Genomic DNA, 16,516 nt, shown 5'->3' on the forward strand with positions numbered 1-16,516 from the left:
AAAACAAGCAGGTCTCTGTCATGTTGTGTGTATTTCATCTAGAGATTAAGTTAAATCATCACACACACACACACACACACACACACACACACACACACACACACACACACACACACACACACACACACACACACACACACTTCCTATCTAAATCAGATTTTACATAAATGACTAAAATTGATTTTGCTTCAACAGGTAAGATCCGGTTAAAGCAGAAAACATTTACGACATTTGACAGACGTCTTCATTTAGAGCGACATACAATTATATATAACTGAGCAGTTGAAGGTTAAACATCCTGCACAAAGGCCCAGCAGTGGCAGCTTGGTGGTGCTGGGATTTGAAATCATAACCTTTGGATCCACAGTCATTACTTTTACAATTGAGACAGGACATACAAATGTAACAGATTAAATGTGTATCAAAGTCAAGAAGGGATTTGAACTCACAACCTTCCAATACACAGTCATTACATTTGCATTTATTGCATTTAGCAGACGTCTTTAAATCAGTGTTGGGAAACTCTGTTTAAGGAAAAATAGTTATAACTAATTTTTTATTCAGGAACCGCTGGTAAGTGAAATTCTTTAGACGTCATTTGAGGACCTGCTAGTGACCCAGCTGTTCAGACACATACCAGAGAAGTGTCTGGAAGCATGTCAGATGTCCTAACCACAGAGCCACCACTTCCCTTAGAGATAAATTCCCTAATTAAATTCAATTATGTTTATTATAATGTTCATTGATTTGTTTCATAGATAAATCGATAAGGCATAACACTATGACCACTGACTGGTGAGGTGAATAACTGATCATCTCTTGAACATGGCACCGGTGGATATATTGGATATATTAGACAGCAATTTAACATTTTGTTCTCAAAGTTGATGTGTTAGAAGCAGAAGAAATGGGCAAGAGTAAGGATTTAAACGAGTTGGAGAAGGGCCATGTGACCCTTCTTAATGACACCAGAGCCAGCCAGAGCAAAGAGGTTTTCCAGTTCATGGGAAAACAGGAATGTCCCTGACCACGGCTTGCCACAATCACAGAGTGTGAAGCGTCCAAGCTTTTTGCATACAGAACAGTATAGTAACAGTTAATAACTACTTCCTGAATGAATACAAAGGGCAAATGAAGCACAACCAGGATTAAAATCCACTACAGATTTTTTTGAGGAGTTTTTGAATGAATTGGAGCTGTAAACAAACCTATATGTTGTTTGTAAACAAACCTTATGTAAAAGTATCTACAGTTTTGAACAGACTTGATTGTGATGATTTGATATGACATTATGCAATTACATTATTCACAAGAACCTTTATCCATTCCAGTACATACTTAATAGTCTATTCATAATGCACGGGAGTTGAATTTATTTATACTTGGAAGTATAAAATAAATGGAAGTAGACCGACTGGATTCCATGCTTTCGCTTTTTAATTTCGCCTTCGCGGCCACCGTAGACTCATCATCTAAGGAAACAGTCCAAACAGATTGCAGGTATTTTAGCAAGAATCTGTCAACCGGTACGTACTGCTTCCTCATCTTCCCTCTTTTTCTTGCTTCTAATGTACTAAAACGGCACGGAACGCGTATTTCTATGCCGAATCTGTATTTCATTTCTGGGAGTCTTTCCTCCCTGTTGGATGTAGCTGTGTTGTTATATTTAATTCAGGATCCTACCATAGTGCATTAACTAGCGAAGATCCTCGAGGTGAACCTGCTACCGGAAGTGTGGTTACAGAGTAGAGGGGAGATGAAGAGAGAGATCCATATCATCCTTCTCGTTTATTTTTCAAGTTTATTTTATGAAAATAAATGTGATGGTGCAATGTTAGGTGTGGCAACACCGCAGTGGAGAACTGATTTCCAAACTGAGATTGATCTCACACTAGCTGGTCACCTTTCCCTCTATTGTGAAGTAAGGCGTGAGCTCCTTCCATGGGGTTTATGATGATCGCAGAAATGTGTATTAGTCTACTTAATTGCTAAAACCAAAATGATGCATAGCAGTCAGTATTAAAAGCTTTAACGCTGGATCAATCTTTTGTGTTAAAACAACAACAACAACAACAATAATAAATCACGTGATTATAATTTGCTTGTGTTTCATTGTGCTTCCTTTTTTAGTTCCTTATGGCTGGTGCAGGTGAACTGCTTCAGTCTTCACACTGACACACAGAAACAGGTAGATACAAAGCTAATCATTGACATAAACCTACAGTTTATTGCTGCTGTCCTACAGAAACTGGTGATGAAACGCTGTGGCCCATTCTCAACCTTACATTCTTCCTCATATACAGGAAGGACAAAGAGCATGCATAGTTCGAAGTCTGGCATGCGTTAAAGTGGCTCTACCAGTTCCCGTTTAGAAATCTGCCGTTTCTTCTATTTTATTGATCCAGATAAAACCGATATTCGCTCTAATCTATGCGGCCGAAATCCAAGAGTGCATTTCTGACAAAGCAATTTGACAAGCTTCTGTTTATCCCTCCATTGAACAGTCTTCTTTTCGTTTACTTGAGAGTCGCTAACAACCGTCAGGACTCTTTTAAGGATTTTGTTGTCAGCTGATGCATTTTTTATATATGACTTCGACCACAAATCAATATTTAAGCTCCATTTGAACTGTATCGTAGTGTACCCAGCATCGATCTGAAGTCGAGCCCCCTGCCAGGGAGCAGGAGTCTCATATCGTGTGCCTGGGCCTGTTGTGTTATGAAGAAGGATGAAGCTGCGGATACACTTCGTGGTGGACCCCATGGGCTGGGCCTGTCTCAGCATGGTGCTGTTCATCTGGCTCTACAACACCATCCTCATCCCCAAGCTGGTGCTGCTGCCACACTATGCTGAAGGACATATACCTGTAGCAGTAGTTGTCTGTAAGTTGCAGTGGCTAATACAAGGGTAAAATTAGAATCTGATGATACTCTCTGTAATATGATCCTAGACAATGGTTTAAAGATTCAGATTGGAAAATAAATAGCGAATATGTATGACCAAATTGGTAGAACTGTACCTCTTCTTATACAGCTATGTTTTCTATTTTTTTTGTTTTTGTCATACACTGTAGGGAATTTAACTTTGAGTGTAAAAGAGGAACATAAAATACCAATTTTACTGATTTTTTAAATCTCTGGAATATATTTACATCTATAAAAACGAAGGCTCTGACTGACATCATTGCTTCAATATTGCTTACTTTTTTCTCCCATAGGCAGTTCACTGGTCTTCCTGTTGGTTTGTCCTTCTTTTTTTTTTTATTACTACCAATGGAGTTTTTACAGGTGAAATCCAGGAGTCAATCCAAGAGTAGACATTCAGATCTTTTAATTGTTTGAATAATTACTCCAAGAGGGCACATCTGGACAATAGTAAACACTTGGTGGTCATGTATTCCAATATTTTGGATCACTTGAGATATGGGTGGGAATAGTAACTTCAAAGCATCTTTAGAACATGACCCAAATATCCACAAGGTATAGCAAAAAAAAAAAAAAAAAAAAAATAGAACCTGATATTTATTACCTGTAGATATAAATATTGGTTAATGCTGTTTTCTGTTTGTTTCAGGCTTTTTCGCCTTTTATAATTGAGCTTCGTACTCGAAGGGGTTAATTCTGTAATAGTTGCTTAGCTAGTTTAAAAATTTCATTGAATATTTTTCCAAGTTAATCCATTTCATTTAGACTGTCCTGCTTCCAATCTGCTGCGATGTTTAAGTTCACTTTAAAAATCCATCTGCTCCAGGTGGTAGTTACATAATAAATATAGAGGAAGTGAGTAAGTTCCACTGAAGTTCCTTTGACCACATTTGGTCGCTATTGTGCTTTCCGCTATTTTTACATCATGTTGGTGCATCGTCCGTTCATCTCTCTCTTTAGAAACAACTGGTTTTTGTATGTTCAATAAGCTAGGCCTGTCTGTTCTTGGGGCTTGCTGCTAATTTGCATGCATGCACTTTTTGACCAACAGATTTTTCTTGATCACTATTCCTGTTGTTTGGTCAATATACTGTTTAACAGGAATTGACACTTTTTTGGTCTTCACATGCTCCACCAATTGTCCAGTTGCTTAAGGTCCGAACCTTGAGAAAGGCTTTTGACTCAAATTACTGCTGACAGCATGCATTTTAATGATAATAGACAAGAGATTATTCCAATAACCTCCCACAAATTGGTGTAAAAGCCTCTGCTCTGAAAAAAACTAGATATAATTTGTCATACCTTTAAAACCTGAGTCATGTTTCATCTCAAATCCGGTTTAAAATGTTTCAATATGCATAGCTCCAAAAAACATTTGTTCCTAATTGACACAGTGAGATGCAAGACAAGGATCACACACCTTTTGTTTTGTCCAGCCATTTCAAGGACGCAAAATGAGAGATAGTACCTCGGATGTTCTCAGATCTTCACCAGACAGGTTTTTCAGGCTGGTTTTGGTTTACTATGCACATGTACTATCACATGTGTGATCTCCTAAAAGGTGAGGGAACTGCAGAGATGCTTTTCCTGATTTCTCACACCTGATGAGTTTGAACTGGTGCGTTTAACAATAAACTGTGCAGCATTGGAACTTCCTGAAGAAGTCTGCTTTTAAGATTGGTGTATTTACATCGAAAGTTTTCCATAGTAATCAAAAGTAATTTTTCTCTGTGTGTTTGATTCAAGGTTACTACCTGGCATCACTCTTGTGTGTGACAGCATTGATAAGGGCTTCCACAGCAGACCCAGGACGACTCGCTCAAGACCCCAAAATCCCCCTAGCAGGTAATTAACTAATTAATGGTACCTCATGTTGAACAGATTTTATTTTTTATTTTTTTGTTATCACCTGCATTTGCTCACCAGTTTTAAATATTTTAAGCCAAATGAATGTATCTTAATGAGTATATCATTTTTATTAACATACATGGCTTTTTTTTTAGTACATGAAAATGTTTTAATCGTTTCTAAATACATGAAACGTTGTTTTATTGACAAATAAAAAAAACTTTAAACCTTAAAATGTTGTGGATGTCTAATAGACATGGTTTCTCTTATTGTTTAAATTTTTTGCACTCATTACCTCAGCGACCTCTTTTTCTCTCTCTTTTATAAAATAAAATGCTTATCTACAAAGACCACTGTCCTGAAGACTTGGCTTTGCTGGAAAGCTTTAAGCCATTTACTGTTTGCCTTAGGTTAACATTTTTCTGTGAATAAGATGCAGAATTGATTATGCATGTGAATGTGCATATTATTGCACAATTGTTTTTCTTTTAGAGCAGTTGGTGAAGCTCATTCACAACAGTACTGAAAAGTTATTTTAAAAACAGACCTATATTATAACTAAAAATGTTTTAGTAAAAGTGTATATATTCCAAACATTTTTGTTTTGGAAGCAGACTATTGCAGCCAAATATTGCCATTAAATATGGATCAGTTAAAGTTTTTTCACTTAAATGAACTCAATGAACAACTTAATCATGCTATTGTAATTAACGTTTTTTTCCCCTAAAACTGAAAGTAAAACGACTCGTACCACAAGTTCAAACATTTTAGACGCATATTATACAGTTGACATTAAGCATAATTTGTAATTTTTTTTATTCACAGTATATACATTTATTTTAAATATAAGAAGAAATATGGCTAGATTTTCTTTTGACTTTTTTATTTTTGACTTTATATTTTTTTCATGTGCACCAGCAGAGGACGCTGCTGTTTTGGTTTTTAACTACTAAAGTCTTTCCCAGTTGGCATGACACATTGACCAGTTTAGTGACATAAAGACCATTTTTACTTTTAACCTGCTCTCTGTGGCTCACATTTGTTATAGATCTCACAATGTTTTGGGGAAACTTTGGCACTTGAAAGCCCTGCACACTGGTCATTAGGGCTGCAACTATAACGATTATTTTGATAATTGATTGTTCGGACAATAATTTTTTTTCTATTTTCTAAAACAGAAAAAAAGCCACGTATTGAGTTTTAAATTTTAAAACTTATAGTATCTGTTTGTGCATGGAGGATTTGTTCTTTAAACATGGGTTGTTTCTTTCTGTAAAAAAACCCAAAAACAAAACCAAAAAAAAAAAAGAAGCATTTGAGCATGAAATGTAAAGTAATTTTTTGTAAATGAACATTAGTATTGTTATATAAAATATTATACAACATTGTTTTGACAATGTTTGTAAAAAAAAAAAAAAAAAAAATACACATTTTGTTCAATTGTGAAGATACAAGCATCTAAAAATAGAATTAGTTTTTGTATAATATTTGAATAATATATGCATAAATTAAATCACGTTTGAAAACAGATCAGTTACTGTTGTGGAAGACAAATGCTTTATTCTTGTGATTCATTTTAGAACGTGAACACTGGGAGTTGTGCAATAAATGCAACCTTATGAGGCCAAAGAGGTCACACCACTGCAGCCGATGTGGACACTGTGTGCGCCGCATGGACCACCATTGTCCCTGGTAAGAACACGTCTCCAGAGATGTCTTCATCGTCTGTTGATTGTGAGTTGCATAAAACACACGTGGTCTTGATTTTTTAAGTGATGGAAAATTATCTATGGGAGAAATCCAAGCTTGGATTTTTTGAGAGCCTTTTGTTTTATAGAAATATGTGTCTGCTTTTCAACACTATTATTTAGGCCGTATTAGTAATTAGTGAGTCAGATTAAATTAAGTTAAATTGCACTCTATAGACAAAGGTCTGTGGACACTTGACCCTTCAGATTAGTATTTGCTTTTTGAACATCCCATTCCACATGAGTGCCCATTTGATGTAATAATAACCTTCACTCCTCTGGGGAGATGTTCCACTAGATTTTGGAGTATGCTTGTGAGATTTCTGCTCATTCAGACACAAGGATGTTGGTAAAGTCAGGTACTGATGTATTGTGAGGAGGCCTGGGGGTGCAGTCAGCATTGCAATTCTCCCCAGAGGTGTTGATGTCAGCGCTCTATAGCAGGCCACTCAAGATCTTTGCCTCCGACTCATGTTAACTATATCTCCATGGAGCTCACCTTTGCGCACAGGGGCATTGTTAATGCTGGAACAGGTTTTTGCTGCAACATACAAAGGCATCCTATACAATTGTCTACCTTCAGCTTTGTGGTAGCAGTTTGTGGAAGAACCACAAATGGATGGAAAAGTCCAAATACTTTTGGTCCATATAGTGTAGATGGAATGAAGCGTTGCAGTTTCGCATATCAGACGATCGAGATTTCGGATTCGGGAACAAGAGCTTTGTGAATTTAATGTTCAGTACTAACAGTTAATATTTAATCAATGAATGTAGTTTAGTTTTTGGCTGTTAGGATTGTTAATCTTTCTATAGCACTTTAATTAAAGCTGGGATGGAGTAGACTAAAGAAGAAAACTCTTCAAGATTTAACGTTGTACCTGTTGAATAAATTTTTTTTATTGTTTATTTGTAAACATTTTCTCTGCTTTCCAGGAACAACATATTTCCTTTTTAAATTGTACTATACAATTTGGCATTATTCACGGGTTTACTTGTGTGTTGAATCCTTTTACTTATCGCTTACTAACCATTGGACCTACCAACTTCCTGTCGACGTTATAAAACCGTAGTGTCATAGCCCCCCCTAGTGTCATAGCCCCTCATTTCGAGTATGTTTAAAAGCATGTTTGCAAAATCTGATTGCTGAGTACGATTTTCACTGAGAACATAAAATCATATTTCTTAAACATCGACATTTTTGCTTAAGACAAAGTCTACAAGAGGACCAGCAGATTTTCTTCTAATGCTTTTATAATATAGCCTGATTTTAATTTGCCAACGAATCAGTAACTTTAACAACCTGAGTAAACATGAAAACAGATGCAGCATGTAAGACATTTTTTTATATATATATATATATATATATAAGTCTTCAAAAAAGTTGTCCTATGAATTTGACCCTTTGCCCTAGACTGAGTATGTTACCCTAAAAGACCTCAGACTTTTTACAGGCTTGTGTTCCTGTCAGAATCTGTGTGTGTGTGTGTGTAAAGTTAATAAGGCTTCTATAGAAAGGTAAAATGAAGGGAAAGGACATATCAGATGACCAGGGGAGCGTGTGACTGCTAGCCCAAAGCAGAGTGGTACAGTACGAGTGAAGAAGGCCTCAGTCTGTCTGGACTCAGCAAATCGTGACTTGCTGTCATCGCCTGTAATGGTCCAGAGAGAGGAAGGGCGGAAAAAAGTGGCCATATCTTTTTACAACTATTTGAATTAAGCTTCGACTTGGCTTCTCCATCCAAAGCTTTCTTCTTTTTTTTTTCTTTCCCCTCTTTCCTTTTTTTTTTTTTTTTTCCATTTCCATTCTATTTAATGCTTTTACTGTGTATTAACCTTTTCTTTAGAATTAAGTATTTATTCTCCTGAATTTTCACTCATTTAGATTTTTTTATGTTTTGTGTGTGAAAATATAATTGAGCACTTTGTACCTGTTATCTGTGTTGCAGGATTAATAACTGTGTTGGGGAAGATAACCACTGGCTCTTTCTTCAGCTGTGTTTCTACACTCAGATCCTGAGTCTCTACACTCTTGTACTGGACTTCTGCCAGTACTACTACTTTCAGCCTCTAGACTTTGTGGACAAGGTGGGAGCAGGCAACACTTGTCTTGAATTAAAGATCAAATTTCATTTAGTTAAAAAAAAAAAGTGTTTACTTAGCTAAACGTTTTATAATTTCTAGCCTCAGATATGATTAAAAATCCACAACCTCTCAGAAAGGAATATATGGTAAATCATTAGGTTGAGTTTTTGACACGATTTTGACTATCTGAATTAACTATCTGTTATAAAGAGTAGTTTTCTGTATAATGTCTATTGCATCGTACTTTTCTTTGTTTTCGATTATTTGCTATCTAATGAAATTAAATAAAAAAATAAAAACAAAAAGAAAAATTTTAAATTCTCCGAAAAATAGATCTCCGAGTCAAACATAATGAACGGGTTCCTTCCACATCACAATCCAGAATAATCCTCAAAGTTTGGGAATTTAAAGGATGTGATGTTTTTACACAGGACTAAATACACTATATACTTGCCACTACAGTAATCCGGATTTCCGCCTATCGCGGGCGGGGTGTTAGATCTGGAACGTAATCCCAGCGATAGATGAAAATCCTTGAAGTGGCAACCTAATATGTATACAGTACAGTATACAGAATACCTGTATATCTTAAGGCTTTATAAACCGACACTCTTAGAAACCTTTCCTCTACTCTTAAACACTTTCAATATTCTTAAACCTACTTAATGCTAACATAAAAAATTCTATATGGGTAATCACCAGTGAAGATACAACTTGAATGATGATGATGATGAATAAAGTGTGCAGTACTAATGATAATTAAGGTGATGACGATGAAAAGATTGTACTGCATACCCAAGAAGAGCATTACAGCTCTTCCGCAAGCTTACTTTTTAGGCTAGAAAATGCTTATTTTACCGCAAAAATAATTAAAATAACTCAACAATACTATTTATATACCGCGAAACAAAGTTTGATATATTCCATGTAAAAACCATGTAAAAACATTTTATATACATATATATGTATATATGTATGTATGTGTGTGTATATATATATATATATATATATATATATATATATATATGTATATGTATATGTATGTATATAAAATGTTTTTTGCTTCATAACACGAATATAAATAGCTGATCCAAAAAAAAACCCATGGAAATAAGAGTTGCGGTTGAGGAATGACTAGGTATTTATTAAAACATATATATATATATATATATATATATATATATATATATATATATATATATATATATATATATATAGTCACTTTTTTCTTCTAAATCAATTTTTATAATTGTCACAATGCAAATAGGCTTCTTTTACAACAGCTTCCAAAACAGGAGGGTCCTATCTTCCCTTTTATGCATACAAGAGCACATAATCTCCTGATTGGCTAGTTTTACTGTGATTTGATTGGATAATGAGGGGAGAGAGAGTGTCATTCATTCCAACCAAAGAGCACGGCAAACTTTACTCCAGGTGGCAGACGGCTGCTGCATCCTCTGGATTTTAGCTCACGGTCTCTGGATGATCATAAACATACAGTTCATATTATTCCATGAATATAGATTTTACGCATAGAGCTGCAGTAACATTACACTTTTTAGCTTCTTTGACTCCTATGCAATGCATGTATACTGTAAAGCACTCTCAGGTAGACGAAGTTTTCAAAATACTGTTTATAGTGGTGTTGCAGCGTTCTGTTTTATACAAAACAGTATAAAATAAATGCTGCCCGGTTTGAAGAGTTGCAGCTACGAACAGATTATGTATTTTAACAATGCCATAACAGGTTACTGCCCATTTTTGCACCAGGTATCTAGAAAAAAACGATGTGCATGCTGAGATTCTAGAATGACTGTGGCTTTTTGCTGCATTTTCACAGCATTTGTAGAGGAAATTGTCTAACTGACACTTTGTCTCGTATAAGTGGAGAAGGTTAAGTCTGAAAAGCTTGACCTGTATATAAATACTGTAGCATCGTAAAAATACTATGTAAACGATAGTGTCTGGAATAAGATAATGTTATTCCCGTCCTCGGTGGACACTTCTGCTTTAACACTTAATTCAATTAATTTTCACACTTTCTCACCCAGATTAATCAATGCATTCACAATGACAGCTGAAACAACTGAGCCATCTCCTTGGCAGCAGTTACTGGCCTGTATCTCATTTCCTGTTTTTGTTTTGCCACATTGTTAGTAGGTAAACGAACCCAGCTGAGAAGTATGAGGCGGGGTGTATACACACAGAAGGGCCTGTGCCGGAGAGATAGAAACGTTATCTCTGGGAACGCTCGACTTTATTTCGGTGGTGTGTGGAACACGCTGAATTGGGATGCATGTTTGGTGTGATACAGGCACAGAGAGCCTTAAGCCAGACGAATGAACATGAAGCATTGAATCACTGTTTGAAACAACAGCTGCTCTTAATGAGCCCCGTGGAAACGCCATTTCTGTTTAAGTGTATGTGTGTGAATTGACGTGTTGGAACAGGAATTGGGGACGGTTGCATGCGTGTGATATTTTCTTCATGCTGATACATTCTCTTTCTTTGTACCACAGGAGTTATTTACGGCGCGTCACGAGTTGGCCCTCTTGCGCGCGTCCTGCTTCATGGGATTCATTATGTTCGGCGGAATGGGCAGCCTCTTCCAATCACAGCTCACAGGAATCCTTTCTGTGAGTTAGTCTTAATGTACATTTTTTATTATTTTTTTATTTTATTATTATTATTTTTTTTATCCCCTTACAAATGTTCACTATATGAATGGCATGTGAATTTATTCATTGGATCATTCGATCATCTTCAGAGTGCATGTTATCATGGTTAAAGTTGAGAACTCTGGAACACTGTGCAGGGGGCAGGATCACACTCTTTTCTACCTTCACGGCCACTAGTTTCCAGACCTACACACATCCTAATGACTTTGGGGGCCTTTGTGCAAATTCTTGGGCCACAAAATTGTTGGCTTGGACAGAACTTGATAGAAAACGTGCTTCAAATCTGTGCTTCCTCAATTGATTGAAACCTGTGAGGGGCAGATTTCTAATCACATCTGACTCTGATCCTTTGATTGATAACTTCATGTGAGAAAAGAGGATTAGGGTATGACCTGGCTAAACTCAGGGGAGGGAGGGGGTGGGGCATGTTCTTTTACAAAGCGCACTCTTTAACACCAGCTTCTTTCTTTTTCTTTTACTCTGGTACTTGCAGAAATCACATCGGCATGTCATCATACAACAATTACAAATATAAATTCCGATGATAAAGATTCCTGTTTTGAGAAAAGGAGAACTGTTCAGTCTTTACAAGAAAAAAAATGATGCAAGATTGTATGTCAGTACTCCGGTATGCATGCTTTTGAGTTTTGATATTCGTTTGGGTATAGCGTGCAAGAAATAAAAAAATAAAAAAATACATTGAAATTGTATGTAATTGATCTGAGTCAGCAGCTTCTATATTACCTTTTGATTTCTCTGAGAGAAACAACAAAAAAAACTATGCCTGCCAAAATCCTCTTTATGGAATTAAGTGCCTTCCAATTATGCGATTCGTCCTTTTCAAAACGGGCGTTTGCCCTTACGATGGCGTTACAATTAAAAAGGATCCGGACAATTAAGCAGCGAAGGATCTGTGCCTGAAGCTTCACTTGCTCCATGAAGCAAAATTCCCAAAACCCATTTAATATGTGCCTTTTTATTTTCATTACTGATATGTCATTTGTTTTATTTCCGGAACACTACAGGTTCGGCATTTCTAATGCCACACCTTTAACCAACCATATTACACGCCTCACAGAACATTGCTGTAGATCTGTGGCCCCCAATGGATTAAGAAAGAAACCTGATGAGATACAAGCAGGGCCTCCAAGCAAAGTAGCTGTTTAACACCGTTATTATCACGTTAACACGTCAAATAGTTTCCTACGTCGCTGGATATCCTTGAGTACACTTCTTGGCACATTCACAGATGAGCGGTCTTGAGCTAGATTGGGATTTTACAATGTAGTCAGTGCTTTCTTACAGAGGCATGCTACAACAAAGAACTTCTCCTGAAGAAGATGCAAAACCACAAATACAATCCTCAAAAATCAACCCTCGTCCCCATCATTGTCTTTTAAAGACTATTATTAGACTTGGATGGCCATATGATATGCTAGTAGTCGCTTGTGTCAGTGATTACACTTGTGACTGCTGATCAGTGGTAAGATATTCTCATTCTTCCGTACAGAGGTCGGCATTGAATAGGATTTGTTAGCATTGATATCTACACCCTGGACTTCATGGCATCATGGAAGATGAATTTTTTTTTTTTTTTCTTTTCTCAAGAACTGGTGTTTGTCACAGTATTAAAGGTTAAATGTGTGTTTTTGATTATTAATGCACATGAATCAGTGTGAATTATAATTTTTTGTTCTGGATTAGCCATCAGTCACACGTTACCCCTCCGTAAATAGGTCCCTCAGTGGTAGAGCTAGGCTCACCTCATTAACATAATCGGCTGCAGTGTCTCTTTTTTGTCCCTTATTCGGGTCGTCTCGCCCCCTCACCTGGTGTGCAGGGGGTGAGTTTTGTAGGCTGACGCATGCGGCGTATTGTCCACATGCAGATGCCCCTCTTGGCCCTGCCAACTTGGCAAGGTGAAGAGGGCACCAGGGGCTTCTCAGTGCTGACAGCTTCACTGTCTCTCTTTTGTCTTTGTGCACGCTGTAGAGTCTTTCATTCCAAGCGTGGGAACGATGAGAAAGAGGTCTCCTACATAAACGTGCATCTAGTGATCGAAAGGTCTACAAGTCAATGTTTCGTCATATGTGCTCTCTTTCATGTGTGTGAGGAATGAAATGGTTGTACATGTATTTAGACCATCTTCCTTCTTTCTTTGTTGCAGGACACAACCACTATAGAGAAAATGTCTCACTCCTTAGAAGGGATGTAAGTGTTCCCGTTTGAAGCTTCCTGAATGATATTTGAAGGCCAGGATTATTCGAATGAGAAATACTTATCATTATTTAATTATACTAAATAAGATGATTTTGAAACTGTAAGACGCTTCAAGATATTCCTCTCTAATGAAGTGCATTTATGCCTGGCTCGCAGCAGTGCTCATCGGTCGTGGCAGCAGTCCTTGGCTGAGGTGTTTGGCACGCGCTGGAAGCTCCTGTGGTTCCTGCCGTTCCGAAGCAGACGGCCACTGTACCCGAATTCCTCCTCCCACTTGAGCGTGTAGCAAAGCAGAAGCTGGTGTTGAGGACATGAACCTTCTACTGTACACTAATTTCTCTTCTCCAGTCTGTCGCTTCACTGTGGCCTAGTACTTCCGAGGTACCAACACTGCAGTCTTCTTCAGGTTTTGCTTTGTTAATGAACTTGACCACACTGGATACGATTTCTTTTATTCCACAGCCAAGATCTTGTCGCAGGGTGTGTGCTGTTATTATTCTTTTTTTTTTTTTTTGTTCCATGTCTATTTTGTTTTGTTTTGAAAGCTTTGTAAATGACTTTGTATTTACGATGTTAGGGACCATCAGGGTACAACTAAATTAAAGGGGTTTGTCGTTTCCAGGGTAACACTCAGTGACTCCGTGATTGGCAGGGTGCAGCTTAGTCTGAGAGGTTTTATCTCTGGATTATTGGGGTGGGTGGCTGATGGCTCTAGAGGTGAGCCATGACCTCTGGCAAGAGCTGAAGACAACCTCAACAAAAAACTCTGCTCACAAACGCTTAGCCAAGCATCATGTACCACAACACTAGATCCTCAACTTGAATACTCATCAGGTTTTGTGCAACGATGCATTCCGTTCAATCACAGTTTTGCCTCTTGCTTATTTTATTACATGATTTGTGCCTTTTACAATAATAATTTCATACGTATATTCTGCCAATGATTTAAAATGCGTACGTACGAATTAATTATCCTAATCATTTTTAAACAATGTTAACCTTAAGGTTTTTTTTCATATGACCAAAAATAGACTAATCTTTATTATTAATGCTAAAATTCTTTAAAAAAAAAAACACTAGTGATAATACTGATAAATACACACGATTCACCTAAGATTTTAAGATGGGAATGTTTGTACTAGAATGATTTGTGTGTTTTGTAGTGTCATATGTCAAGTGCCTCCTTGGATGTTTTATTTCACTGTGAGTCTCCATTATTTGTATTTGTTTTATTTGGAAAGGTTGGGATGGAAAATATGTACACTTTTATTATTTTGTGTAATCAAATGCAATCAAGTCCAAATTTATTGGCAACCTTCAAAAAATAAATGGGCAAACAGAAATATATATAAAATGGGCAAAAAAAATCTTAGATGTACACTCCTGAAAATATTGAATTACTTTTTCTCCAAGGGCATTCACATATGCATTCACATGCATGTAAAGAATATCCAAAATAAATGCAAACGAGGTAGCTATTTCCTGTTTCCCTGGAAAATAAAATATTTAGGGAAATCGAGGAACTTTTAACACACGGACACATCATGCTGTTATGTATTATATATGGATTATTGCAGATCAGCAAAATCCAGGCCAACAGTACTTTGAGTAAATGTTCCAAACCCTACAGCATGTATGATTAGAAAAAAGGCGTTGTATTTTGTGGTTGATTAGATCAGGGGGCGCTGTGAGGATTAATAGCATTATGCATTCCAGAAAGTTCAGAAGTTGGCCGCCAAAATATCTTATAAATACCTAATGAAAAATATATAACAAAATCAACATGTAAAACAATCATATCAATTGAATAGCATGTCTGCTTCTGCCAGTGTACAAATAATGAACGAGTTTGAAATGTCCAGCATCCTTCTACATGTGTCTCTAACCTTAGACACGTTACAGGAGATCTCTACAGGGGAGATTCACCATATGTTCATTTTAGAGGTGATATTATTCTGCATAATGGGTGCCAATATTAATGGAGTTGATTGGATGAATTAAAATGGGCCTTTAAAAACGTAGCCAATCCACTATAATATCTCTTGTTTTTCAGCACTAGTTTCATTTGCCTTGAATATGGCCTGTTCGGGTAATTGTTTGTTGCAGAATGTGATTTATTTTGTATTTTTGGGGGGTTTTACCATAATCTGATTATTCTGATTGATTATTGCAAAATTGATGTCATTATATATGGTCTGTTCGAAAGCACTCCATTATAAGATGTTCTCACTTTTTGATGTCTTTTTTTTAATACCTTATGTCAAATTGAATGTCTTATTTTATTTGAATGTCATTGAAAAACGTAAAGCACAGTCTTGATGATAATCAGAACTAAAATGCGCATACATCTATATCTACACGTGTTTAAAATAGACCAACAACTCGGCTATCTCCAGAACAGTACAGCATGACACTTTAAACAGGGGAGTCAGGTCGCATACTGTATATTTACTGCAATATTCCAGTGGATTATGGAAAGCCAGATCTACAGTCCCCAAGGTTACAATTGAGAATTGCAGTTCTACCGCGCTTATTGTACGTCTCTCAATGTCTTGTGTGGGGATTTTGACTCGTTTATTTTGTTTACATCAAATCTTTTTTTTTTATACATATATACAGAAATAAGGGATTGTGTAACTTTGCTAAATTATTTAGTAAGATTGATTTGTGTACTGATGGTTTACCTCATATTTCTAGGATGAATGTTTATTGATATACTTGCCTCCTTTATGAACAATGAAAAATACAGTTTAGCCAATGTGTTGTAAGAAAACCCCCCAAAAAAAGTCTGTTTCCAAAATGCTGACCGAGCACTGATCATTTTCTTTATTTATTATTATTTGGTTCTAATGCACTGCACTACTTTACCATTTATCAGACATTTTCTGTTATGTTTACAATAGCATTTCTCAATATTATAACATAATACTGAGCAGTTGTTTCTGTGTTTAATCGTGTCAGTTTGTCTGAATTGCTTTAAAATCTTTTCCCGCTCTGGACTAACGTATAGCATTTA

At 36.6% G+C, this 16,516-nt stretch overlaps 1 protein-coding gene across 3 annotated transcripts; it reads left to right on the forward strand.

The window, feature by feature from the left end:
• The first annotated feature begins 1,328 nt into the window (after positions 1-1,328).
• zdhhc21 (zDHHC palmitoyltransferase 21) lies at positions 1,329-16,428 on the forward strand. Of its 3 annotated transcripts, none has more exons than XM_083543089.1 (9): positions 1,329-1,526; positions 2,131-2,188; positions 2,640-2,882; positions 4,671-4,769; positions 6,353-6,464; positions 8,467-8,605; positions 11,122-11,238; positions 13,448-13,491; positions 13,657-16,428. In XM_083543089.1, the coding sequence occupies exons 3-9, from the start codon at positions 2,729-2,731 to the stop codon at positions 13,784-13,786; spliced, it is 795 nt and encodes a 264-aa protein (XP_083399215.1). In that variant the 5' UTR covers positions 1,329-1,526; positions 2,131-2,188; positions 2,640-2,728; the 3' UTR covers positions 13,787-16,428. The 3 variants fall into 3 exon arrangements, with proteins under 3 accessions (XP_083399215.1, XP_083399217.1, XP_083399216.1); XM_083543091.1 differs by having other exon boundaries at positions 13,660-16,428; XM_083543090.1 differs by lacking the exon at positions 1,329-1,526 and adding an exon at positions 1,726-1,921.
• Positions 16,429-16,516: the final 88 nt, after the last annotated feature.

Source organism: Silurus aristotelis (assembly GCF_946808225.1).
Source record: "Silurus aristotelis genome assembly, chromosome: 5".
Taxonomy (NCBI): Eukaryota; Metazoa; Chordata; class Actinopteri; order Siluriformes; family Siluridae; genus Silurus; species Silurus aristotelis.